Here is a 26,109-nt window from a genome sequence, read left to right on the forward strand (position 1 = left end):
ATTAAGTTTACGATAAATAAACTTTGGAAAAATTTATACAAGGCCGTAAATAAATAATTTGAACTTCAGTCTCATTAAAAAGTAAACCAGTACATCACATGACAATATCATCCTATCTAGACAATACAATCTTGCTATATTTTATTGCATAATAATTTGAGAGTAACATCTTAAGTAAAACATATAAAGAAACAAAATCATTAGATTTACTTCCTTTAATATTGAACAACCAAAGTTTCTCCTTTGTACATAATGCAATTTAAAGATAATATAATTAGCACTTCCAGCATTAACAGTCTGTATTTACAATGAATGAGATGGGGTGGATCATCTAAAGAGTACTCAAATCTGTATGAAACAAATCAAAATATGAAAATTTACAGTAGGCTCAAAATCAATAACTTTTCCATTTATGGAATGCAATTTTAAAAGGCTTTGTCACCTTTATTACTTGTAGGGGTTCCTGAAATGATAATTTTTAATAGTATTTTAAGCATCTGAAATCTTCAGTAATGCCTTCATTATTTGTACATAACATTGAAAATTTATTCCAATCCTTCTATTTAATATTTCACTTGCTTGTAGACCAGTCTGAAATCTGATGAAAGGATAACAAAGAAATTTACTATATAATCCTAATTCCATAGTCCTGAATATACAATGGTTGGAAGTAGATGAAGTCAGTCCTTTCCAAGGGTTATGTACACAAAACTTACAAAACGTTCTTCGCTCTTGCATAAAATGTGTACACAGTATCAATGAGCGGGGAACTTCAAAGTTCTTACGGGTTGCTGCTGGCATGGACCTTTGTTGATTGAAAATAAAATACCTTTCACTCTATTGTTCTGGTAGCAGTTCTAGAAGTTAATCATCAATCCCTGGTGTTTCACCCTGTTGTATTCTGGAGGCTATTCTAATGGCTTCTTCCAGAGACTGTTGTTCTCCAAGCTGAAACACATGCATTTAAACATAAATAAATTCAGAATGTTACATATGGATATCAATGTGTATTAAGATTAATAATTAAAGATTAAACAGTATATCTTGATATGATGAATACTTTAGCACCAGTAAGTGTGATCAGTAGGGTCACACCTCTGTAATATATACTAGGAGCTATCTAATCAGCAAGACAGTTAAAGCAGCTTCTGATAGCAGACTAAACTCAGTGTCTATGTATCTACCAAATACATTTTCTTCTAAGAACTGCTGCATGGTAAACATTATTTCATTACACAAAAAGGACTGATATTTCAACGATGATATTTCAACTTGGCAGATAAAACAAAACTAAGATAAGGCTTTCAGAAGTCACAGTGGCTGTTGAATTACATTTTAACATCTTCATTTTTCATAATTCTCTTGCAGAAAGTCAGGTCTTTGGATCACCATATGACATTAATATATGTTAAAAGTGTACACTTATTGCAGAATCCTGACTGTATAAAACAAGCAGTCCTTACACTGTTCCATTCTACAGTTGGTTAGAGAGGAAATTATCTTGTAGTTAGAACTACAAAGCCATCAATGTACCTGGCACTGTCAGAAGCAACCAACCCTAAATAAAGACAACTTGACACATTTTTGGGAAAGAATCCAGAGAGCTTCATAATATGTACACCATGCACTTACATCCAGTGATTTGAACACTGAAGACAACCTCAACCTAACAAAAATGTGAAGCTGGTCATTACCTACTAGTTTGGGAGAAAGATGTATGAGACTGTGAAAAGTATAAACCAGATTATTTGACAGATGGACAGACCTAATGTGACAGTTCTAGATATTGCTTGTGACTTGTTTTTACAGTTACTGGATTCACATTCTGGAGCCACTCAAATCAAGAAGACATCTGTTACCACCTCTTTAGGACTTTAATGAGGCTCCTAGCTTCATCTTTAGAAACCAAATGGATTAAAATAAAAAATAGAAGAAATCACAAAATCATGAATAATAAATAATATTTTAATTTTGAATTCTCTATTTGTATTGTATATTTTAAGTTTAGTTAATATAAAGATACTTCAGCAAAAGCTTCACTGCTGGTAACAAAAGAGATGCATTGGAGAGAGTGCCTGCATTTGTCTTTCATTCAAAGAATACACTGCTGAGGGTGCAAGCTACTTTTTTTCTTTCTCTCATGAGAACTGTTGCCTTTTGCTATGCTTTTTCTTACATGCAGTTTTGATTTCTGCCAACTTAGCTCAGAAGACCCGAGTTAAGAGCTGCTTGACTTTCACAGCTGTTCAATCTGCATGCAATTTTCTATTTCCCATTTAACAAAGGGGAAAACAACAATCCCTTATTTCTGCATGAAGATATTAACACAATTCCTTTCTGCCTGAGCTCTTCAGAGAGTACCATGCATATGTACACGTAGACTACAGCATTAATCCTGAGACTCAAATGCTCAAAGGTTTTGATCTCTTAACAGTTTCAGCAAATATGAACAATATGAAAGAACCTGACTTAAGTTGCTGTTACCTCCACTTGCACAGTATGTTTTACTGCCTGGAAATGAAATTTCTGAGTGCATTTTTTGCATTTATTTTCCTATTTGAAGCTATTTCCAAGAACCTTCCATGTACACATTAACTTAAACTGCTTAATACTGATTTGCTAGGAAACTCTTCAGAGCATCTCTTCTTTGCATAGCCACACTTGATGTTCTTTCACATTGGTATTTGTCAAAGTGAAAGCCCATCATGCAAACCATACTCAAGACAGTTGTATATACTCAAATCCTTTTGAAATTCATGGTTTTCTCTATGAATGAAATTAATGAAAATTATCCTCCTCCTAATTGTATACTGTTTCAGGATGTATGGTTCCTGTGATTTCTCATGTTTTCTAGAACAACACGTATGTTGTGGTGATACCCAGACAAGAACAGGATCAAATACACAGTGTTGAGTCCTAATTCCACAATATATTTGAATACAAAAGTAGCTTCATTACATTCCCACTGAACTTATTATTATGCACATAGTTTAACACAGAATCAAGAGGGCTATGAGGAGGACTAAAAGTATTAGGCACTTTGCAGGACTGATCCTAGTATGGAACCCAACATTTAAACTAATTCAACTCCTTTTACTTTACTTTGAGTTTAGAATTGGCTTCTGTCCTTGGAGTTGGAATTTCTGTAGGATCCTTCAGTCACTCATTTGAACCTTGGCTGAAATGTCATTAAAGAGATGAACTTTAAAAATACTAAGTTCTCCAGATTTAACATTTCCAAAAGCTTCTATTAACCTACCATCATAACAAAAATAAAATATACATGTAGTTAATTTAATGCTTGAGCAAGCATTACTGGTCATTGTTTGCACTTCAAGGTTAATTTAACCTTCCAGTCCAGCTGAGCTTACCTCTGAATAAACTACTCACAAAAATACTTGTCTAGGTATTAGTTTTGGTTACTTCCTACATAAAAGCTTAATTTGTGCTTGATTTCCACCTTCTTTTAAATTAGCCCAATTTAAATGATACTCTTTCATTGCAGTGTTTGGACAATGTGAGAAACTATTTACAGAGACTGTTGCTCGTACTGCGCTGGTTTGACACATAAATAGAAAGTTACTATTTCCAGAGATTTTTTATTTTGAATAGTTCTATATAACTTCTGTTCACACTTTATTATTAGCATTTCAAGGTTCAAAAAACATAAACTCAGTAATTTTACCTGTGTAAGTTCCTAGAAATCTACCCTTGAGAGTCTGGCTTTATATGTATCAGCTCTGTAGGTAATGCTGAAGGATGAATGAAAGTGCTTTTCTGCTAAAAAATTGTGACTCTGTGAACAATTCAGGTGACCTGAAGTTTGGCTCTCCCTTCAAATCCCCTTTTTTGGAAGTTCTACAAATAGATTTGGAAATTCCTAATCCTATGCATTATTTTAAGTATGAGATCATATGGTCACTGACTCGTTTGTTTTTTTCAAGGAAGCCTAGCTCTAGAATTAAGGAACACTCCAAAAAACACTTATCACCATCTTACCTGTACTGCAATTTGCGTTCCATTGGATGTAGCCAACAATGTAACAGGTCTAGTTTCTGTAGTCACTAAATGGTGCCCATGTTGCTGGTGTCCCATTTCTGATGAGGCACTGTGAAATGCTGCTAAGTCTTGAGCCACAATAGCAACCTTCAAGACCCAAGGAAGAGAATCAACTGGATGACAGATATGTTACTGTTACTGTCCTCATACAATGGTTATCTTCAAAGTTAGAGTTAAATTCAAAGCTGTGATTACTCATGAGCATAATTTTATTGTGCGACACATTTTTTAAGAAAAGTTGCAATCACTGTGTTCTCAAAGTTATCTATTAGCTCTAAAAATATAAATAGCATCAGAACTGCACAGAAGTTCAACAGATGTGCTTATAAGCTCATGATTATTTATACCTACAATGCATGGTGATTAACAAGTATCTTAATTTTCCTGTAGTGTACTTTTAGAACACTGGAATGTATTTTAACTTACAGAATAAAAATCGTATCACTATATTTCTACTAAAAGAGTTATCTATTTATATATTAAAAAATACCATAAGCATATACCTACAGAAGTGTTTCCTATCTGCCAAATAAATTACAGTCCCATAATATTAAGTGATAAAGTTGCAGTTTGCACTGGATTCCTTTCTTGGATCTGCCACTCATCTACTATGGGACTTTGGGGAAACAGCATTTCTAGGTCTTATTTGACATCTGCCTAAATGAATTACCAGACTGGTACCTATTTTTTCTATTTACTTTTCTTTCTGCCAAATTATTGTTTATAAAATGTTCTGCCATATGTTGATGTACAGCCGTGGAGCAAACACATCATACTCTCATGAGGGGAATGCTATGGCCAGGTGTTGAAAACTGCTGTACTTAGTTAAATCTATGTGAATGACAGAACTGTGATGGCTGAAGTGACTATTTTATATAAAGAAACATTACACAAGTATGCAGCATAGTATCTTACCTGCTGCCCTTCAGTGCCTTCTGCAGTAACCATTGCTACAGAATGTGTTCCTGCAGAAGAGATGACAGCGTCGTGGGCAGGGACTGTGATGGTGGTGCCATCTTGTGTTACCATAGTGATAGTATTGCCTATGGCCTGCATATCTGCCTGGGATATGTTGACCTGAAACACAAAGTCATTCCAGAAGTAAAAAAAGGTTTGACTGCTGCTCAAGTCACACCTGGGTCTCAAGCTTTTGGCAACAGGTTTTCATGTAAGTTTTTTTTTTGGGAAAAAAAAAAGCTGATTATCATTTGGAGTGTAACAGCATTTCTCAAACAAAAGTCCTGTCAGTTGATTCAACAGGAATACCCCTGCTACTTCACTTTCTTCATCTGAAACAAAACTGTGTAACAATCCAGAACTAGATGGAAACTTGATCCTAACAGCAGGGAAAATTTAGTAACATGCTGCCCAGAAGCTCTAGCAGCCTCTTGACCAACATGCTCATGCACTCCTTGAGAATCACTGTCCCTCTTTGGCCAAGTCCCCATCTCGGACAAAGAGCCCTTACTGCATTCATCTTACTGATTGGGATGTGATATTCCATGACCTTTCAGACAGACCTATTTGCTTACAAAAATTAAATTATGGCTCTCAGTAATAAGAAAAAGGATGCATACTTGCCCCCAGACTCTGCAGATCCATGTTAATCATATCCCAAGTAACTGCATGATAGATTATCTATGCATCTTATGCAATAGACAATAGGACTCAAGGTAGTACCACCTGACCTACTTTTATCTTAATGGCAATACTAAAAAGGCCTAGGAAGGCTTAGAATTTAAACCACAAATAAACAATTCATTAAAAATTAATTACATAAATTGCTGCCTGATGTCTCCAGTATAAATGCATTAGCACATCAGATAAATGTTTTAATGTCTGATTTACAAGGTAATAAAACATTCCAGAACTAAAGTCAAGCTGAAAGGTTATTTAAATAAATGCAGGAATTTCATGTCAAAGTTTCTGGAGGCCTTCATTTTATAGGGTAAAAGTGTGAGTTACTTAGTATTGCTGCAATGTTCAGGGCTGGAAATATAACAGTCCTCTTTAATATTTCATTTCCAATTTGAATTTAGAAGATATCTTTCATATGCTACTGGCATTTCAGTTACCTTTGCAGCCGAAATATAAACTTTCCCCCATATGCCTTTGATTTATTGCCATAGCTAAACAGAAGAGTTGTGTTGAAATCCCTTTCCAATGCAATTTCATATGACATCCTTAAAAAACATATCCATGAGAATCCTTAAAAAAATATATTGTAGGATTTTTCAACTGCAGTATCAAAGTACCCCTTATCTTCTTTTTTATGTTGGAAATGGTATGAACTGCATACAACCAAACTGCTTGTGAAGTGAGCACCTGGACTAGAAAGATTTCCTACCCCAACACCCCCCTACTGTGTGTGCAGAAAACAGTGAAAACAACCATCAGATATTAATAATCAGGGAGTTCTGAGAAAACTCAGAAACTAGACTGTATATATAACAACTGTTAACAGCCCATGCCTACTTTAAGAGTGACAAAGATAGTAAGGATTTAAAAAAAAATATCTAGCTTTGTATTAATACAGTTTAAGATGTCAGAATATTTAATGGAGGTATTCCACAGGAAACCCAACCCTAAAAATGGCCTGACCCAGCTCCAAAGAAGCTTCTTTCCTTAAGAAGCCCACACATGTATTTATCAGCAATCCTAAAAAATTTTAGAAAGCACATAAGTGGAGTATCTGCAGACACCTGCCTTAATCCTCAACATATTCTGCCAGCTCTTCAAAACTGTGGTTACTTACATGTTGGGTTCCATCCTGGGATATTAGTGCTACTTGTTGACCTAATCCTGACTGAGTAACTGTAGCCACCTGTGCAGAAATTACATCTTCTCCCTCTACACCAGTCACATAGGTTATCTGGGAGCCTTTGAGAACATCTTCACCTTGACCTATTTGATACAAAGAAGGCAAAGAGGATAGTTCATACACTTTTAAATGCTGCTAAGAGACCCCATGACAACAATTAAGTGCCAGCCTGGTCTGGAGGTTTTAAACACTCCAACAGAAAAATTTTAGTAGAAAGTTGAGAAAAATAAAAGGAAAGATACCAAAAGCAAGTCAGAAAGTCTGTTGTTTTGAGAACAACTGCTTACTTTTAGCAGTAAGCTTTAACACAGCAATACTACACATAAAGAAAATACACATTTAGTTTATAAGAAAATATTAAAATGGTGACAAACATTTCTAAGTCATTCATTACATGTTAACCTCTCCATACAAAAGGCTCCATGCAAACACAGCTGGCAGGTCTTTAAAAGAGTTATTAATTAACAAACATACAGAAGAACACAGTGATGCCTTTGTGTGAAGATTTAAGTAAGTTCATTATCTTAATAAATGTTTAACTTCAGCAAATGAATCTTATCATTCCCTTGAAAGGAGGAATTAGACTACAGCAAATCTGCTTGAGGCATTCAGTGGAGTTTGCCACATCCATGTAGTAAAGCAACTTTTCTGACCAAGACAGTTTTCATGTGTGTTTTCTATCCTCAGTCACATCTAAAAATCGCAGACTAACAGGTGGTGTTTCTCCTATCACGGTACTTCATTTGGTCTGATCTTTTATAATCATAGGATTCAATACTCAAGATACCATGAAAAACACATTCTAAGTACAGCAGCACGAGTTTATTTTCATCTTTGCCTCTAGGACAGTTTACAGAAACTGCTATTAACAGCAGCAAAATCAGCCCAATACGAGGGTGCTGCAAAGACAAGTTCCATTTCTCAAGGCAGTGCCTTTACTCCTTCACAAGACTGTCATCAACCATGGTGTTATACATACTCTTTGAAAAATCCCTAAGAAAAATCCTGTAGGTTATGAACATCAGCATTTTAGATTCTCTAAGGTCCCTTCTCACATTCATGTTTATAGCAGGCTTGCTGGGACTGCAGCTCAAACACCTCTTTTATCCTCAGGACTTCCCTAAATGAGTTTATGATCTGGGCAGTTACTCTCTCAGTTTCTGTTTACAAGTTGCCTACCACACTAAAAAGTCCAATAAAGAAGATAAATAACTTTATTAAGTACTTCAGATTTTTATCTATGCTTTCATTTCCTTGATTATTAAAAAACCCATCAAAATATTACCCAGACTATATTTTTACAACAACACATTCAAAGACTGAAACTAACCTGGCGGTGGCTCAAAAAAAGCCTCTTGTTCTTCTTCAATGGGCTCTGTGTCATTGTGTGCTGTCCGCTTGTGCATAGCAAGTGTAGATATCTGCTTGTAAGTTTTCCCACAGTGATTACAGTTATATGGTTTGGAATGAGTATGTACAACATGATGTTTGTATAAACTGGAATACTCTGTAAAACGTTTATCACAACCAGGAACTGTACAGACGTAGGGCTTCTCCCCTGTATGGAAAAACAAAAGGGATAAAGAGAACTCTATCCAGAATGCACATAAAAAATTGTCAACAAATTATATTTAGTGACACACTTTCATTACCAACCATACTTCAGTTTCACTGGCAACAATGAAGCTCAGGCTCACAAAGTTTTATCAATGCAGCCACTCACTGTCTTCTATAAAAACTACTGCCAATAAAAGCTGGGCCCTTTTTTGTCCCTGTCATTCTGTCTGAAACATCCTTCTGATGATGACAATGAAACAGGCTGAAAGCTGTGATGTCAGTTTGACACTGTATCGAGAATTTTCTTATTTTATTACTGCAAGCCCCGTATTTTCCCAATAATCAGGTATGCTGATACACTGGTAAAATTTCCCTTACTTTTGAGTCCAATACTGAAGACATCTACAGGAAGCATATGTTTAAATCATTATGGTTTAATATAAAAAATTATTTCAATTAAAAATCAATTTGAAAAATGTCCGAATTACATTAAAATCTAAAAAGATAAACTGAGATACAAAATGTACCTCTGTAAAATTTGTGCTTTTATAAAATATAAAAGGCTACCAAGATGATATGTCTATAACTGGCTTTTACATTTTAGAATCTTTGAATTTCTGCCAATTAGTTCTGCTGATTACCCCTGACAATGAAGTTGGGTATTTTTACCTCCAGTTTACAAAAAGAAGGTTTTGACCAGCACTCTAGCAGCAAGGAAAATACAGCTGGGATGACAGGGCAGGAGACTCACAACAGTGAGCCAAAGTCAAGCTCACATTGGAGGCAAGCCCCAGAACCATATTAAGGATTTAGCCCAAAGTCCACTGAAGACAAGGTTTTGCATTAATTTTAAAGAACTTTGTATCCAAACCAGAATTATTCTACCTTGACAGTAAGGCAGGAAACCTAACTGTTTAACTATGATCAGCTGAGGGGAGGATGGGACCCAAGCAAGAGCAGCATGCCAGGTCACATAAACACAGCTGTACCCAATTACAATGCACCAAAACAGTGCTCACAAGTAGAATGACAAAGCCTCTTCCAAGCAGATTCCACTTCAAAATACAAAACAACACTCGTATACCTGTGTGTATTCTCACATGATTCTTATAATTAGTTGCACTGGCAAAAGCTCTCCCACATCCTGGCTCTGTACAGTAATAAGGCCTCTCGCCTGTATGTGTCCTGATGTGAACCTTTCTAATATTAGATGTTGTGAATGACCTGCCACATCCTTCAAATGGACACTTAAAGGGCCTTTCACCTGGAACAAAACAAAAGCAACAACAAAACAAAACAAAAAAAGGTACATATACAAAAGTTATAAAAGAACAGAAATCCTAAGTTACACTTAGAGTGAAACTAGGAATCTAAAGCTAATACTCTCTTTGAGACCCTCAGACAGAAATATCACTGCTGTGGAGCGTTCTACAGCCAAAGCTGGCAAAAGTCAATTAAATAATACAATCTGTAAGCTAAATTATGAAGCATTTAGATTAGCACTTTATGATGTATAAATATGACTCAGATGCTTCCACATTATCCATATTCTAACATGTATTTAACAGTCTCCTGAATACATACAAGTGTATTGTACCATTTGTACATTTGTCAATTGTAATTTATAAAATGAGAAACCTTCATGATTCAGCAAATAACCAAGATACAAATTGATTAGTAAAACTCATTACAGAAAGCCTTACATGAGAAGAACCAACTTTTAAAAGGGAGTCAGCCCTGAAGTTTCAAACCCCAGAACCAAAGCAACCATAAATACAGGTTTTTAAAATAAGACTATTCATGTAACACAGGTTTAAGCACAATGACTTATATGACTGCACCAAAACATCTCACCAGGAACACTAGATAAGGCTAAGCCCTGTCTAGTACCCCAATACCCCCGATCTTTCAGATCTATCAAATCACACAGACAATGAAGGGGGTTAATTTTGGAGTGAGCCACCAACATACTGTCCCGTTGAAGTTCACATTTCCCAAAGCTACGTACATTCCACCCACTTTGCTGCTTACCAAAGAGAAGAATCTGAGAGCAAGAGAGGGCAGATTACCACTACAGATACAACATTAAGTACTTAGAGACAGAAATAAAAAAACTGTCCTAGAGACATTAATACCACGAAACTCCAAAGAAGTCAGCTCCTTGGCAGAGGAAACTATAATTCACTCCTCTGGGCAGCTGTTTCGGGAAGGTTTTTCAGCTTCCTGCCAAGGCAGAGTGTGTACTAAGCGTACACTGCCTCAGTGTTGTGTTACCATGGCTCCGCTAATCTTTGCTTCAGCACAGAACCGCAAATCACGCCTGAAAAGAGTAGGGTTGCAGAGTCGACCCTGCCCAACAACAGACCCTGCATTAGAAACCACAAAAGATCGCTCTGAAAGAATGCCCAGAGGAATGTCATCCGACCGGTTGGTGAAGCCAGCCTTTTAAGTTTCTAATGTACCTGTTAGAAAAGCGACCTGTTTCCAGGTGACTGAGATTTCCTAACACTAGGAATGCAAAGCAAGTCAGAAGCCTTCAAGCGCTACCCCACAGCAGCTACAAGAAACCATCCACACCAGCTTTTCTGCCACCAGATTGTATGTCTGGGGAGTCACGCAGGAAGCCAAGGCAAGCATTTGATGGTAACACACTTGAGACTGGACTGCCATTGAGAGGGAAAAATCACTTTTGGCCAAAACAAGCAGAACATTAAGAGAGCACTAACCCTGCTCTGGGTGACAAAGGAACAAAAAGTTTTCAGAGCCACGGGAGAGTGTTGGCAGAGCCCAGCCTTGTCTCTATCGGGTGCACTGCTGCAGCTTGTGCAGGGTAAGAGCATACACTGCTCCACGTGTCTGCGTAAAGACTTCGTGCAATTTTAATCTCATTCTTTGGCTTCCTGCAACTATTCCTAAATCTAAAGAATTACACCCCTGAACTCCAGTCTCTGGACTGTTAGGAGTCTATTATTGTATTAATAATATCGATCAAATGCGTAAATGATGATATAGGGCTGGCTAGTCTTTTGTCTCAACTGCTAAATTAGATTAAAACAACTAAATTACCATACAACCTCTATGGCCATAGAGAAGTAAAGACAACAGTCTACAGCTAATCAGGTTGTTGTCCATACTGCATAAATCAGTTAATAGTCTGTACTTGATGTACTACCATAATGTCAATTGGTTCTCTTCTACAGCTGAAAACAGATGTCACATCTACATTTTCATCCTGATGACTGATGTAACATCATAATACTAATCCAAATAGACTGTCTTTGAATACAAATGTCCAGGAAAGCAAAATTATATCAATGTAATATTGAGTTTTTATAATTTCTATTGCCTCCTAACCCCTTCCTTTGTTCTTTTAAACCTGAGAAAAAAATAGTTCTTTTGTTCTTTTTTACTCTCTTAAGATTCAGAAAGTTCAGTGGAAAAACTTGTCAGTGTTCTAAGCAGGCAAGTAAATGCACTTAATGGAATAGGCCAGTAAGTGATTGATTAGTTTTCCTATGTTTAAGGGGTTTTTTTCTTGGTTTTGGAGATCTCAAGAACAACAAAAACATGGTGCAAACTTGTTTGCATGGGTGTGTAGGGGTAGAGTTTTGCTGAGCATAGAGTATGCTGTCTATAAATTATTTGTTTTTTGGCTTTCAAATGAATCTTTATTATATACAATATGTTAAGGGGTTTTTCTATGCATTAGGAAATTTTAATAGCAGTTGGTTTTCTCTGATCTTTTTGCTATTTTTTTTGCTGCAGGAAGAGAAGGGAAATCACGTTAACAACAAACTCAGAACTATCAACCTTTGTGAAGCTGGCATGCAAGTTATCTTAAAGCACCAAAACTTAAGCACACTAATGTCATTTCTAAAAGGCAAGTCATATTATTGAGGAAAAGTGCCTTGCTCTGTTACGGCTGCAAATGAAACTGTAAAGGCACAAAGTGACTCAGTGACAATGTAAGTGATGCACTGCTAAAAGTTAGTGCATTTGCAATAGCAGTGTGAATGCTTAAGTGCTTTTCCAAGAAAAGCATGCTGGATTTGCAGTAAATGCTTACCATGCTGAAATGCTGATGAGCTCACTGGGCTTCAGAAAGAGAATATACACAGGCTGATTCCATAAGTATAACGTCACAGAATGACCAAAGAGAAAAAAAAATCTCCCTAAATGAATTAACAAATCAACAACTACAAAAAGTGGCGGTACTGGTACCTGTGTGGGTTCGGATATGTTTCTGCAGATCTCCTGAAGTCTTGAATGATTTGGTGCAATTTTCTTCTGTGCACCGATAAGGCTTTTCACCAGTGTGTGTTCGGACATGACTTTTCAACCCATAACCTGAAAATCAAAGAGGATGTTAGAATAGTATAAGCACAAAATTAGGATACTCATAAAACCATCACCATCAAAAGTTGTGCTTGTCATTCCAATCAGGTAGTTCTCTGATGAGTAAAATTTGCTCTTTCACTCTTCACAAGCTCTTCATTCTACATACAAAGCAGCAGAACTCTAGATAATGTTCAGGAATTCTTTCATCCTTCATTTATGAAGAAAGTACACTCCCAAAACACTTCTCCTTCCCTTCAAAAGGATAAACTGCAATGATTATAATGTGGACAAATATTTATTCAGTCTTCTGAGGAAGCTTTAAGCTCTGTATTCAATCTGCTTTTTTTTTTCTTATCATTACTGTAATAAAAATTACATTTAATTTTTCGCTCATACAAAAATCAGTACCATTAATGAAGCTGATAGTAGTCATGGATACTCATTCCCTTTAAGATTACTTTTAGGGATTCATAATCATTAAAACCATATCAGCCTAATGCAAGCTTTGGATAAGGCCCTCTGTAAATTATTTTGCAAAATGCATTTTACCAAGATTTTCCTTTCTGCACTTTGTGAAAAGGTCATGACTAAAAAACTTGCCACCTTTTTAAACCCCCATGACCCCCCTGTCCAGCCAGTGTCACTGTCCAGAGCCAAGTTGGCATCCATGAGTCCCTAGTTAGGGCGGTAACTAGTCGGGGCAATGCATAACTTGTTGCCCTTCCTCCCTGTCTTGTATCACGCCTGTTGTTTTGCTTTTGTCTGTCCTTGAGCAGCAGGCCTGCTTTTGGTCTGTAGCTGGGTACAATCAGCAGAAGGCCTTTGCTGGCTTAAAATGCATTTTGTTTAGACTTATGTGGGGAAGAAGAAGAACCATTTCCCACACCCTGAAACAGTCCTTTTAGAAAATGAACTTGAATTGTGTCCACAAGTGATGTATATATTTATAGAAAATAAAGTAACAGTCTGTAAGCAGATGGTATCTGCTTTAGTTTCACAGTGTGTTCTCCCTAAAACAGCTGAAATTTCTGTTCTTGATGTTTTTAAAAAGCCAAAGCATGTCTACCAAGCTGAGCATAATACGAATCTTACATCTAAAATCAACTCGATTTCATGATCCAACCCAGGAGAGTTCTTAATATTTAAATCAAGAGCACTGAGTACTTAAAATGAATTTTATCAAAGGCAAGGATTACTGAGCGAAAGTGCTACAATGGCTCTGACCAAAAAAATGGTATTGGTAGACAGCTGCTTATAGCCATAGATCAGTCTGTTGCAATGAAAGAGAATATTTAATTATGTAGTTTTAAAATCCTTTTACAAACACTATGCCATTACACTTAGGTGCAATGTGTGGTTGTTTTCCTTTTGACCTTTCTTATCAACATTTCTTTTAATTGTTTCTGTTTGAAGAAACAGTATTTAATATATTCGATCAGATGAAGTTATTTTAAAAACACCTTTGTTGGTTTTTTCATTACAGCCTAGCTTTTCTAAGCATCATACTAATTTACATTCAAAGTAATAGAATAAAATATGAAACAAGTTTTGTTCTTTCACTTTCTTTCATGTTTCATTCTTCATAATTGCATTTTGCACAATCAAATTAACATCTCAGGGAGAAAAGCATCATTTATGAACAGCATAGTCTCTATGAAATGTAGAATGCACTTAGATGTGACATGTCACTGATAAAATTCAATGAAGAACACTTAAAACAGCATCTTCCATCAAAGCTCCTTTCAAATTTGGAACGGAAGATCAGGTATTTACCTCTAGCCAATAGGTTCAGTTTCTTATTATCACCTCATTTAACTCATACTATTAGTTTCATGTTCATAAAGACATATTTTTTCAACATAAAATCTACCTGTAGTATGATGTGCAGAGTAAGGAAAGTGTCAAGTGTTTCACCTTATTCCTCCTTCAGTAACTAGGAGTAAAATCTCTGTTCTTTCTATGCTACACTAGCTGAAATGATATTTTTTTTTCAGTTGTCCCAACCAAGTTCTTTACTTCATTGTAAAGAAGGCAATATTAAAAGGCAATATTAAAAACTTCCTTTATACAGAGAAAGACACTAACAAGCAGGAGGAGCTAGTCTATGAAAGATTACCTGTTGCAAATGCTTTGCCACATCCAGGATGTTCACACTGATACGGTCTGTCTCCTGTGTGTGACCTTTCATGCACCTGTCAAGACATGCAATACATTGCCTTAATTTCATGTTGTATCTGATTACATCATCTGTGATTAAGAAAAAAATGAAATATGGTAATGACATTTTTCCTAAACTTTGCCTGGTGGAAAAGGACCTGGGGGTATTGGTTGATAATGGGCTGAATATGAGCCAGCAGTGTGCCCAGGTAGTCAAAAGCATCCTGGCTCGTATCAGCAATAGTGTGGCCAGCAGGACTATGGAAACAATTGTCCCTGTCACTGGAATGTGAACAGCCTTGCACCCTTACTGTTTCAGTAATTCCTCTACTTAATTTAAAAAAGGAAAATAATTAAGGATTTGCCACCTGTAAAGAAAAGATGCTCTAGCTTTCACTTTGAATGCTAGATTATGATGGTAAAATCTTTCAAAACTTGGAATTTTTGCATGATCATGCACACACATAAAAGTAGATAAAGTAAACACTGGATTTCAGAATTTCTGTGACACTGCTAGTAGAAACTATCTCAACAAGAGACTTCTTACATGCTGGCAATATAGGAGCCTAACATGGTCTCACACCTGCTTCTACCCAGAACACCAAGCCAAATCAGGTGAGCACCTGGGACAAACAATTATTGTAAAGAAATGCATTAAACGTTTGACAGAACAACACCACTGCAACTGGCTGTCTTAATTTGTTACTTTCAACTACATAATCTGACAAAAAAAAAATAATTAAAAAATCAAAGTAGCAACGCTCTTTTGATATCTCATCACCTTAAGATGGTGAGCTGTTGTGTACAGTTTTCCACAGCCATCATAATCACAGCGAAAGGCTTTCTCTCCACTCTGCTGAGATTTTGCAGTCACTCTTGTTCCATGTCCTTGCAAAACAATCTTAAGTTTAAAAAAAAATAAAACAAAACCACATTAAAAATCCCTGCCACAATGGATCAGAAAAGTCAGACATTTTATTTTGCTATCAAGCCAGAGCTGATTCTGACAGGTTTCTCTTGTGTGCTTTTGCTATGCCATGAATTTCTCAGTCCTCAGTAAATAAAGCAAAAAAAACCCCTAGAAAGCATACATTCTGATGAAAGGAAAAAGAGCAACTGTTAAACATACTCACACGTAGCTAGGAAATTTTAAAGCATGCATTAATTAGCCAAATAACAACAAAAATTTTTTTAATCTAAGTCCAATGGAAAGATGACTAAATTAGTAGACACAAGAGGCTTAGATTACACTTAAGGCACTGCATCTGTTCCTAAGGGAGATTAGGCATAAATCAGACCAACTTCAAAGATAAGTTAATACAAAAGCCAAGCAATAATTAAATGCACTTATAATTAACACTTTTTGAAAATTAAGGAAAGCACTTTTTACTTAGTCAGTGGTGCATGTGTTTTGATCAAACTAATTGGAGCAATTGAGCTAGGTTCCACTCTCCTTCTTGGCATGATACAACAGGAAAATATGCAAAGAGCTTTGTGATGCAACTTAAACCCCTTTTAAAGGCTTATTCATACACTAATACGCAAGAAACATGAATACAGACTGAAGAAAGAGGCAGAAGCCCAAATGTAAACATTATGATACAACTTGAGGCAAAGTAATAGAGACTATTTTAAAAGGCCCATCCTTCTTTTTTAAACAGATCCAAATCTATTCTGAATTGTCCAAAGAACATTTCATAGAATGGATGAGGTGGGTGGGCACCTCTGGTGATCTTCTAGTCCACCACACCCATTCAAAACAGTGTCAGCTGTAGTAGGTTGCTCAAAGCAATATACAGATGGGTTCTGGGTATCTCTAAGGATGGAAATTCCTGAAGGGAAGTCCAGAAAAGTGCCTCACCTCACCAGCTGCTCAGTAACCTGCTTTAAGTTGCCAGATGCCATCTCTGAACTCCAGAAACTTCCTGGACTTCATGTTCCCTGTTGTGATGCTCTTCCACCTGATATCGAGGCCATTAAAATTCCTCATGAGGACCTGGGCCTGTCAGCAAGGCTTCTTCCAGTTGTCTGAAGAAGGCCTCATCATCTTCCTGATCAGGCACTATGTAGCAGACAGCCACCACACCACCACCCACACTGGTCTGTCAGCTAATTCTGACCCATCAGCTCTTGACTGGCTCATTCCCCAGCCCAAAGCAGAATCCTGCTGTTCTCTCACATGAAGGGCAGCTCCCCCTCCTCTCTTTCCCCACTGAGCCTAACTAAAGAGCCTGTATCCATCCATTGCAGCACTCTAGTCATCAGACCTATCCCACCACATTGCCCTCATCTCAATGACACTGTACCCCTGCAACTGCACAGAGACCTCTAATTCCTCCTTCAGATAGATCATATATTTGATTGAGAACAACTTGACTATGAATTCTTCAGGGAGGGTACCCCTTGTTACCTTCAGGCTGTTCTTAAGACTAAAGAAGTAAAGATGAACATTAAATTTTTAATCAACTAAAATGTACAACTCTACCACTTCAAAAATCTTCCCTGGAATCATGCAGAAAATCATAACCTCATGAACCAAGAAACCCATTACTATTGTTTAACGTATAATATGATGAATCACAAAAGTCACTTTAATACATTAGGGATCAAGGAGACAACGCTTGGCTGAGCACCTGCCCTTAGGCATTGATTTGTTTTCTCTGTCAGTAAACTTGCTAGTATTTCTTCATTGTTTCAGCATATAAAAATACGTACATAGTTCCTAAGATCTGCTATAAAGCTGAAGTATGTCAAAGTTCAAAAGAAAATTAAACAAATTCTGTAATCAATGAGCTAATGTCTGTAAGGAAATAACCAGACATAATTTTACCCAGATTAAGATTGATACAAAGAAGGAGGTGGGAATAAAACAGAGCACTTAAGAAAAAATCAGTTGAACATCACAAGCATTTGTTCATTCAAACAACTGTTTGCAGAAGCGTGTGTTTTTCACAATACATTAGTTGGTATGACTTCAGGATTATTAAGAATTCAGTTAGTATTATAATTCAACAAGGACATACATAGTATTAAAATTACTGTGCTTAATAGATAACACATTCTAAAGAAACTAAAAAAACATTCAGATGTTAAGAGGCACAAAATGAGAAGAACAGAGCAAATAAAGCACCTTTATAACAACGTGAAACTTGTTGAGAGGAATTGTGTGCTTCAAAATACATTTAGATAGACAAAATTAAAAAATCACAACTGCATCCTGAATTCAGACAGGTAACACAGGAGAACAACAAAGGTAACAAAGATCTCATGGTTTTGTATGGTATGCATACAAACTTCAGTAATTTGATTCTGCTTTTATTATGAACAGATGGTCATGACTGGTTTGAAAGGAAATAGCGTGTGATATCCATTTGAGCACATCCAGTCTTTTGTTTTCACAAGTAGGAATCACAGAGAGGTTCCATGCTTTTTTCTTTGGTGAAAAACCCAACCACATGCAAGTCTGAATGACTGCTTAGCAGCATGACATCTGTTCTTGTCTTGTGTTACCTGTGAACTTAAAACGTTTATAAATATACACTTATTTAACACTATATCTAGATATGAGACTAATATATTCCAAATAATATATTATTTCAGAATGTATTACAAGTAGGTATCTACTTAAATCAAGACAAGTAGGTATCTACTTAAGTCAAGACAGAAACATGGTTAAGATTTTCACAGATAATTGATAGCTTTGGGACCCTTCAATTAGCCAACTGAAGTCACCTAATAAGGGTCTGAATTTGAGACTAAGCTTCAATACCTTTTGAAATATCAGATCTTTTTTTATTTGGAATGTATGCTGCTCCGTAAGATCGGCACATTTCCATATGGTGCATATGTTGCCATACAAGCATAAGATAAAACAACCTCCAGATTCACTTTGCTTTGGGGCTGATGCTGAAATCAACATGTAATGACACTGGTTAACAGTAATTTTACTTAAGAGGCTCCTATTTCCAAGTAAAACCAAAAAAGATCTGCCTTACTCTTCCTTGAATTCTGCCTTTTGTTGGAGTTGCATCCCTATTCCAAGCTACAAGTGTTCAAAACCACTAAATTGCTTTATTTAATTTTATGGAGTATTTTCCAATACCATGAATAATGCATGTATCAGCTGTTCCCTCTTTTCAGTGTCATGACACAGAGGCAACAGTGGAGTGTCTGTGGCTTTAAATATTGTGGAACTGAGCTTTTAAAGAAAATGAAGAATATGGAATTTTAAGGTAATTGTCAGAGGTGAGCCTGTGATTCTTCCTTTCATAGTATTTTACCTTGGAAAATACTTTCCTTCTTGTCCAGTTGATTATCTCTTAAAACAAACAAACAGGAAAAACAAGGCTTCTCTGACCAAACCTTTCTGCACAAACCAATGCACTGACTTTTCAATTTTTTATTTTGTCATTTGAACATTAGAGGGTATAGAGGTTTTATTATTATTTTGTCATTGGCCGTAATTCTTTGAAGCCCAGAATGTGTTTTGCTTTGTGTTTTCCTTTAATAAATTATGTTACAATGACAAATGCCACTCTCCTTACATAATTTTATGAATCCCAGGCAAAAACGCTTGAGATTTTATAAGCTGCACCTGTATTTTCCATTGCCCTTTGAATTTTTAAGCTACTGTTTTTATACAGAAAAGGTTTCTGTAATTCTAGACACTAACAACATAAATACAGAAAAAGAAATGAAAATATTTTTCTGCCTCTTTAAATATTCACAATGAGAAATGCTCTTATCTATTGCTTACTTACAAAACCTGCAGTGAAAGTCAGGGACTCTAACAGAGCAACTGGAATCAAAATAAGTCACCAATGCTTCCAAACATATGTCTGGAATTCATTAACTGAGTGGGCATTCTTTCTGCTTTAAGGACTATAAATTTTGGTTCATTCTCTAGAAAAGAACTTCTGAAATACTTACACACTACTGATTAAATTCTTGGTTCAGCCTGAAAAAAAATCTTAGAAATCCAACATAATTTTAAATTACCTTTTAACAGAAAAAAACACAGAAATCTGTAAGTATTAGAATATCTTCTTAAAATCCCGTGAAAGGACCTTGTATAAAGTGAGAAATATGACCTATCTGTATAGGTTTGAGATCTAAAATTTCTGAAGGGTAGCAGCAGCCTAGTTCATGGCTACACAGGTCTGTTGCTGAGAAGACAGAAAAAATAGATACATTTCATTATTTTTTATTGGGCTACATACCTGCATTTTTTTCTCTTGTTCATTTTCACCTATCATTCCTGTACCACTAACACTATCATTTCCATCAATAGACACCTGAAAAACAAAGTTGAAATGGGAAAAACATTTACAGGTTATTTTTATTAATCTGAAAAACAGAGGGTTACAGACAGTTCCTGAGGTCTGATTATTTCATAGCTCTCTAGCTCCCTCTTGAAACATGGTTGTCTTATATTGCATTAGCTTACATGAAAATCACCACTTGTAGCACCTGTGTTACAGAATAGGTAAAGTGAGCATCTCAAAGGTGTCTTAAAACAAGGTAGGAAAGACTACAAGAATCACATATGTTAAATTGACTGACAAAAGTATTACATTAATAAATTTAATAATGCTGAGTTCTGACAGAAAAAAACAATGTGTTTACTTCTCTTAAAATAGGGATATATGTCTCACTCCCTGTTAAGCAAAATTTACTTGTTTTGAACAGCACAACTCCTTTGGATTCAAAACCTAAGACAGTGTGTTACATCTCAGTTTGAAATAGTATAATTACAACAACTAAACAAAGACTGGTGTATTGCTTCATAAGTTTATTTTTAAAAACAGTCTACAGGATGAGAAAGGTATTGCTGGCTTTGAAGAAGCTTATGCAAATATTTGAAAGAGCATTAGATGTTAATTTGAAATTTTTATTTAAATAAAAATATAAATTTCACAGTTTAAAAAACCCAGAGACTTTCACACATACATCAACTCAATAAGCAGTATCTTATTAGTCACTGTAGATAAACTAATTTAAGGTATACTTTGCATAGTTTCCCATTCTTTAATTGCCTCTGTACTGAGCACAGGCATTCACAATACTGTCTGTATCCATTCAAGGCTGAGATCAATGCACCTGAATCTAGCCTAAGTAATTTTATTCTTTTCTAAAACAGTTTGGCAGGAGCCCTACCTCAGCTGTTATGCTTATGCCTTTTTTACTTCCAACAGCAGCCAGTAGTAGATGCTAGAGAAGACTTAAGAAACAGGACAAGCATGTAGTGACACATTCCCAAAAAGTGTCCCAACCTCCAAGCAATTTGTGGCTTTAGGAACTTCCTGAACTAGAAATCATGTTTCTACCTAATAGCTATGGATACATTTTTCTTCAATGAATTTATCTAATTACTCTGTGAATCCATGTACATATTAGCATCCACAATATTCTACCAACAGTGCCATGGCTTAACTTTGTGCTATTTGAAAAAGTATTCTTCCTTTGTTTTTCTTGAACCTGTCACCTGAGAGTTTCATCTGATGTTCCCAGTTCTTACATTGATGAAGACAATGACAAGTCACCGCTTTTCTCTGTGCCACTTAAAATTTTATAAAATTCTATAATTTCTTACATTTGGTCATAATTGTTGCCCCTTTCTGTACCTTTTTCCAGTACCTATACCAGCTGCTATGAAAAAATATACATTGGCTCACTAAGAAGCATACACAGACATGGAGTAAAATAACAAACCCACATTTCTCCTTTTAAGAGAAAGGCAGGGTTGTGACGATTGAGCTAGTATTTGCTTTTGTACTTAAAACAGATGCAATACTTGCAAACTCCTACTCACTTCCCATGAGAAGTTCTAACAGGACCTTTCAGAATAAGGTTCTGACAGGATAACTTAGAGAAAAGAAATATAATTTTTCCTAGACACACCAAGTACACTACAGAAAACAAATTCATATTACAGACTCAAAAGCCCCATGTTAAGTAGCACAAAAATTAAAATATATTTACTTTTCTTCTGTTTCTTCTTCACAACAAACTTACAACAAATTATGATTAAAATAGACGCTTGTTAAGAAGGACAAAATTATGATTGATTTAAACCTGAACTAAATAGTAGCTAGGGAAAAGCTTGTTATTCAAGCTCAAAGAACCTTGAATTACCTTTTATTTTATGAAGCATTAAGGCATAGCCAAATACAATACAATCTGACTGGCTCTTTTAGGATCTCTTCAATTGTAACAAACAGAAGTATAATGGAAAGAAGAGTGTATAAGCCATTTAATTATCTTAACTGGCCTTCTCCCAAAATATGACAACTCCCAGTAACACTGGAAGAAATATTTTTAAATTTATTCTACTTCTTTTTTCCAGAGCAATACAAGCACTGATTATAATCATGCAGCAACTGGGACACTGCTGAACTATAAAGTTATGGAAGTTGCACTGCCCATTATTATACTTCCACCATGCTTTACACAAGTCCCCTAAAGCAGACAAGAATAATTTTGAGCATCCTGCTACAATGTAATATTGAAAGTAAAGTTTTTCTCCAAACTCAGTAACTGTGAAATTGTCTAGTTTACACTTCATACCATGGGTTGTCCTTTGCCCAGTACACCAGGCCCTACTTTTTACAATGCAAGCTAAAAAAAATAAGAATATCCAGGAATAGTCTCTGAAGAAGAATAATTTAACTTTGTCCTTTTTTCTAAACAGCCTCCTCTCTAGAGGCTCCTTCCCATATTTAAGAGAAAAATATTTAGTTGTCTAAATAACTTTCCAAATCAGTCTGACTCCACCTTATTTCAGTGTTCATTCAATCTTTTGCTATTTTTATGCAACACTACAGAGCAGAGCTGTTCTTGACAGTGAAGCACTCTCAATACAAATTCGTGTTCTCTCTTCCAAGCACCTGAAGACTCCCTTAGTTATAATTTTAATTCTTAAGACCACAATTGGGTTTTGCTACCAAATACCTTGCGATGCTACATTAGGATGTTATGGATAAAGGAAATATCTTTCAGTATACCTTGGCTGCATATTGTTCCAAAGCACTGATGGTATCTGGGTCAATTGCAGCATCTCCTGTATGAAGACCTGCCACTGTGCCATCAGCTTGAATAGCTAAGATGGTGTCTGACTGTGGCATCTGCACTGTGTGGTGGATGTAGGCAGTAGTTCCATCCTCCAGCTGGACTGCTTGTAATGCACTCTGGTCATAACTGTCTAAAAAATAATATTACAAAGTGTTGTGTAAGAAAAGGAATAACAATGTTTGCATGTTACATGTGAAACCACTGCTATTTAAGAATTGTCTCCTAAAGACACATATATGTATGAAATGTTTGAGAAGTAAGACCACGAGTATATGAGAAATATAAACTCTTAAAATATTACTATTAATTTTAATTTTAAAATTAAGATTAAGATTAATTTTTTTTCAAGACAACACCTCCTATAGCTTTATTTCTGCACACTTATAAAAGTGTAAACCCAGTTTCATAATGGTCTAGCTTTATTTCCCAAGGAAACCAGGGACACAAATATGCTTTTTTAATATTTTGTATCTGCTCATAATAAAGTGAAACTAATGTAACACAAGTACTGATGTCAATATTTTAGATTTTGGAAAGTATAAGTCTCCTAATTTTAAGAACAGAATCATGCAAATATGCCAAAGAAACATAAAATATGGGATGACTTTTAAGGAAGAAACTCTCTATTGCATTCTCTCCTCTTAGTATCACTGGTTGGCACACTGCTTTAAACATGCTTAAAATATCCACTTGTTTACTTTTTGTGGAAAAGTAGCACTATTTCCAGGATTAGTGCAATCATCTTCTGCATGCATCACATAAGTTAGCATGCAAAATAATACATTTACATCCTTGACTGTTAACTCTCACATCTTCTGCCCTACTACCTAGCGGAATAATCACCAATAGCATGATCTTTAAAAATCAAGTCAATATCTACATACTTTAGTTCAAAAGGGACTGACTGATTTTTAGCTTCTCTTTTCATTTTCACATGCTATTACTGCTGAAATCTGTGTAAGGGCTTACATTCTCTACTAACATCACATATACTTACTTTAATGTGGCACTGGGCTAAGACAAAGCGAAATAGGCTGGGTTTGATTCTGTTTATAGGGGCCCAAATAAGAACTGAAATAGTGTAATTTCAACAATTCCCAGATGTCAGAAAGTAAAAGCAACAAGTAATCTACTCTAAAAGTAATCACACTAAATGACATCACAGCCTAAAAAGTGTATCGTATTTTATACTGCTGAAGTTTTGCTGAACTTTAATACAATATATCACACTTGAAAAAAACACCTACCTTTTGAGGTATGATGGATAAATGCTGTAGTTCCATCTTCCAGCTGAACTGCTTGTCCATCTTCCAGACGCAAGCTGTCCCCTGTTTGAAAGAAAGAAGAGAGCTTCAGAGCTTCAACAATAGCTTGAAAAATCCCTTAGTTGGAAAGATTAAAAACAAGTACTAACACTAGGATTAGAAAGTACCTAGGAGCTCATAATGACTGTTTTCCATTAAAATAAGAAATCAAGCTATTATAATGACTGTTAATTACTTAATATAAACATGAGTAATACATTATTTTGTAATGAATTTATTGTATTATTACACTCACTGCTTTTAGGCATGGATACATGTTGAACATAAGCAGCAGAACCATCTTCTAATTGAATCACTTGGCCATCCATTAATTTACCATCTGAAATACACAATTAGAATTCTTTAAAAATGCTCTGTTTGAGACATCACAGTTTAAACACATAGCTTATACTTTCGGGATAAAAATATCAATAATTATGACAAAGAAATAATGCCTGGCAAAGAGCAAGCACAGTATGACTATAGAGAGTTGTTAAAATTTTGGGATTAAAAAAATGGAAAAGGTCTGATATTCTACCCAGAATGTTGATATTTGGGGCTTGAATTGTACAGTGTACACTTTTGACTTAACCTGCATCTTATTAGTAGCAGAAATACTTATTTTATAGCATTACTGTAATACCTGCAATACCCAGCTGGAATTGGAACTTCATAAAAATTGTACAGATTTTGCCTGACTTCACAACCCAAAACGGTTTACAATTCAAAGACAGGGTTAAAAAAGAGAATACGGTTTCAACACCAATCAAATTCTAGTAATTTACCTACCTTTAGAGTTGTGCTGTATGTAAGCAGTGGAGCCATCAGCAAGTGTAACTGCTTGCAAACTTACACCTTCCATGTTTTCTAAGTTGTCACCATCTAGCAATGAAAAAAGTTCAAATTCACTATTACCAGCATCGAACCCTAAAAATCACAACTTAACCACCTCTATAAATCATTACACCCCCTTAAAGCATTATAATTTCAGAAATAACAACAGGAAACAGTTCTTACTTGCTTTCTGGTTTTTGAACCTTGAACATATAGTAAGATCATATGTTCAAGATTTTGCTCCATAAACATGACAGCTGGGATATTATTTTCCTTAACTAAAGAAGTTACAGTGTCACTGAATAAATAACTACAAAGATGATGTTTTAGGAGAAGCTTTAATTAGGTCATAAGCATCAACAATGAAATAATGATATATATACTTGTATTGATGATTTTGTTTTGTACACTACTACCTGTCATCAATATATACCAATCTATTTAGAGCAGAACATGTTTAAGAAAAAGTTTTTAATCATGTAGTATCACAACAAAGCTGTCAGAAAACAAATTTAAACCAATCCTAAATCACCAGTCTATTTTAGAACCCAACTGCTTTAATACATACTTAGATATAAGCTGAAGTTATGAAGTATAAACCAGTAAAACTATAATGAGAATAAAGTAAGATTTTTTATTTTCTATTTTGGCATATTTACACTCCTATTACCTCAATGAAGACATCATTTCATTTCCAAATTAAATTAGCAAACTTAATCTCAGTTAACTAAGAGTAATTTTAGATTTTTCATTTAGAATATACTATGCAAGTTTTAGACTTTTATCTCAATTTCAAACAGAAAAGACACAGTAATGAAGAGGTATTTTAACCTGAAGGTTCACCTTGCACAGCTACAGCTTCTGTGAGACAGAGAGTCACATGCTGGGCCTCCATTCCTCCTCCAGAAAATTCAGTCATTCCCTGAGAGTCTCGATTTATCTGAGCTAATAACATTGTCTACCTAGAAA

At 35.6% G+C, this 26,109-nt stretch overlaps 1 protein-coding gene across 4 annotated transcripts; it reads right to left on the minus strand.

Annotated features, from left to right (window-relative positions):
- Positions 1 to 200: 200 nt before the first annotated feature.
- ZNF143 (zinc finger protein 143) lies at positions 201 to 26,109 on the minus strand. Of its 4 annotated transcripts, none has more exons than XM_009994250.1 (15): positions 25,984 to 26,109; positions 25,096 to 25,188; positions 24,563 to 24,646; positions 24,250 to 24,330; positions 22,936 to 23,132; positions 20,152 to 20,226; positions 15,714 to 15,833; positions 14,892 to 14,967; positions 12,659 to 12,784; positions 9,522 to 9,701; positions 8,211 to 8,438; positions 6,815 to 6,963; positions 4,975 to 5,136; positions 4,000 to 4,146; positions 201 to 948 (listed from the first exon to the last, which is right to left on the minus strand). In XM_009994250.1, the coding sequence occupies exons 1-15, from the start codon at positions 26,093 to 26,095 to the stop codon at positions 865 to 867; spliced, it is 1,914 nt and encodes a 637-aa protein (XP_009992552.1). In that variant the 5' UTR covers positions 26,096 to 26,109; the 3' UTR covers positions 201 to 864. The 4 variants fall into 4 exon arrangements, with proteins under 4 accessions (XP_009992552.1, XP_009992551.1, XP_009992550.1 ...); XM_009994249.1 differs by having other exon boundaries at positions 25,972 to 26,109; XM_009994248.1 differs by having other exon boundaries at positions 24,250 to 24,360; positions 25,984 to 26,095.

This window comes from Chaetura pelagica, unplaced genomic scaffold (genome assembly GCF_000747805.2).
Source record: "Chaetura pelagica isolate M959 unplaced genomic scaffold, ChaPel_1.0 scaffold153, whole genome shotgun sequence".
Classification (NCBI taxonomy): domain Eukaryota; kingdom Metazoa; phylum Chordata; class Aves; order Apodiformes; family Apodidae; genus Chaetura; species Chaetura pelagica.

What these genes read in the sequence shown, in the direction of transcription:
- ZNF143 (XM_009994248.1), bottom strand. Translation starts at nt 26,095, where the DNA reads ATGTTATTAGCTCAGATAAATCGAGACTCTCAGGGAATGACTGAATTT. An exon ending in TATCCATCATACCTCAAAAG is followed by an intron (nt 23,133 to 24,249) that starts GTAGGTGTTTTT and finishes ATTATTTTTTAG; the next exon opens with ACAGTTATGACCAGAGTGCA. An exon ending in AAGGCACTGAAGGGCAGCAG is followed by an intron (nt 4,147 to 4,974) that starts GTAAGATACTAT and finishes TGGGTCTTGAAG; the next exon opens with GTTGCTATTGTGGCTCAAGA.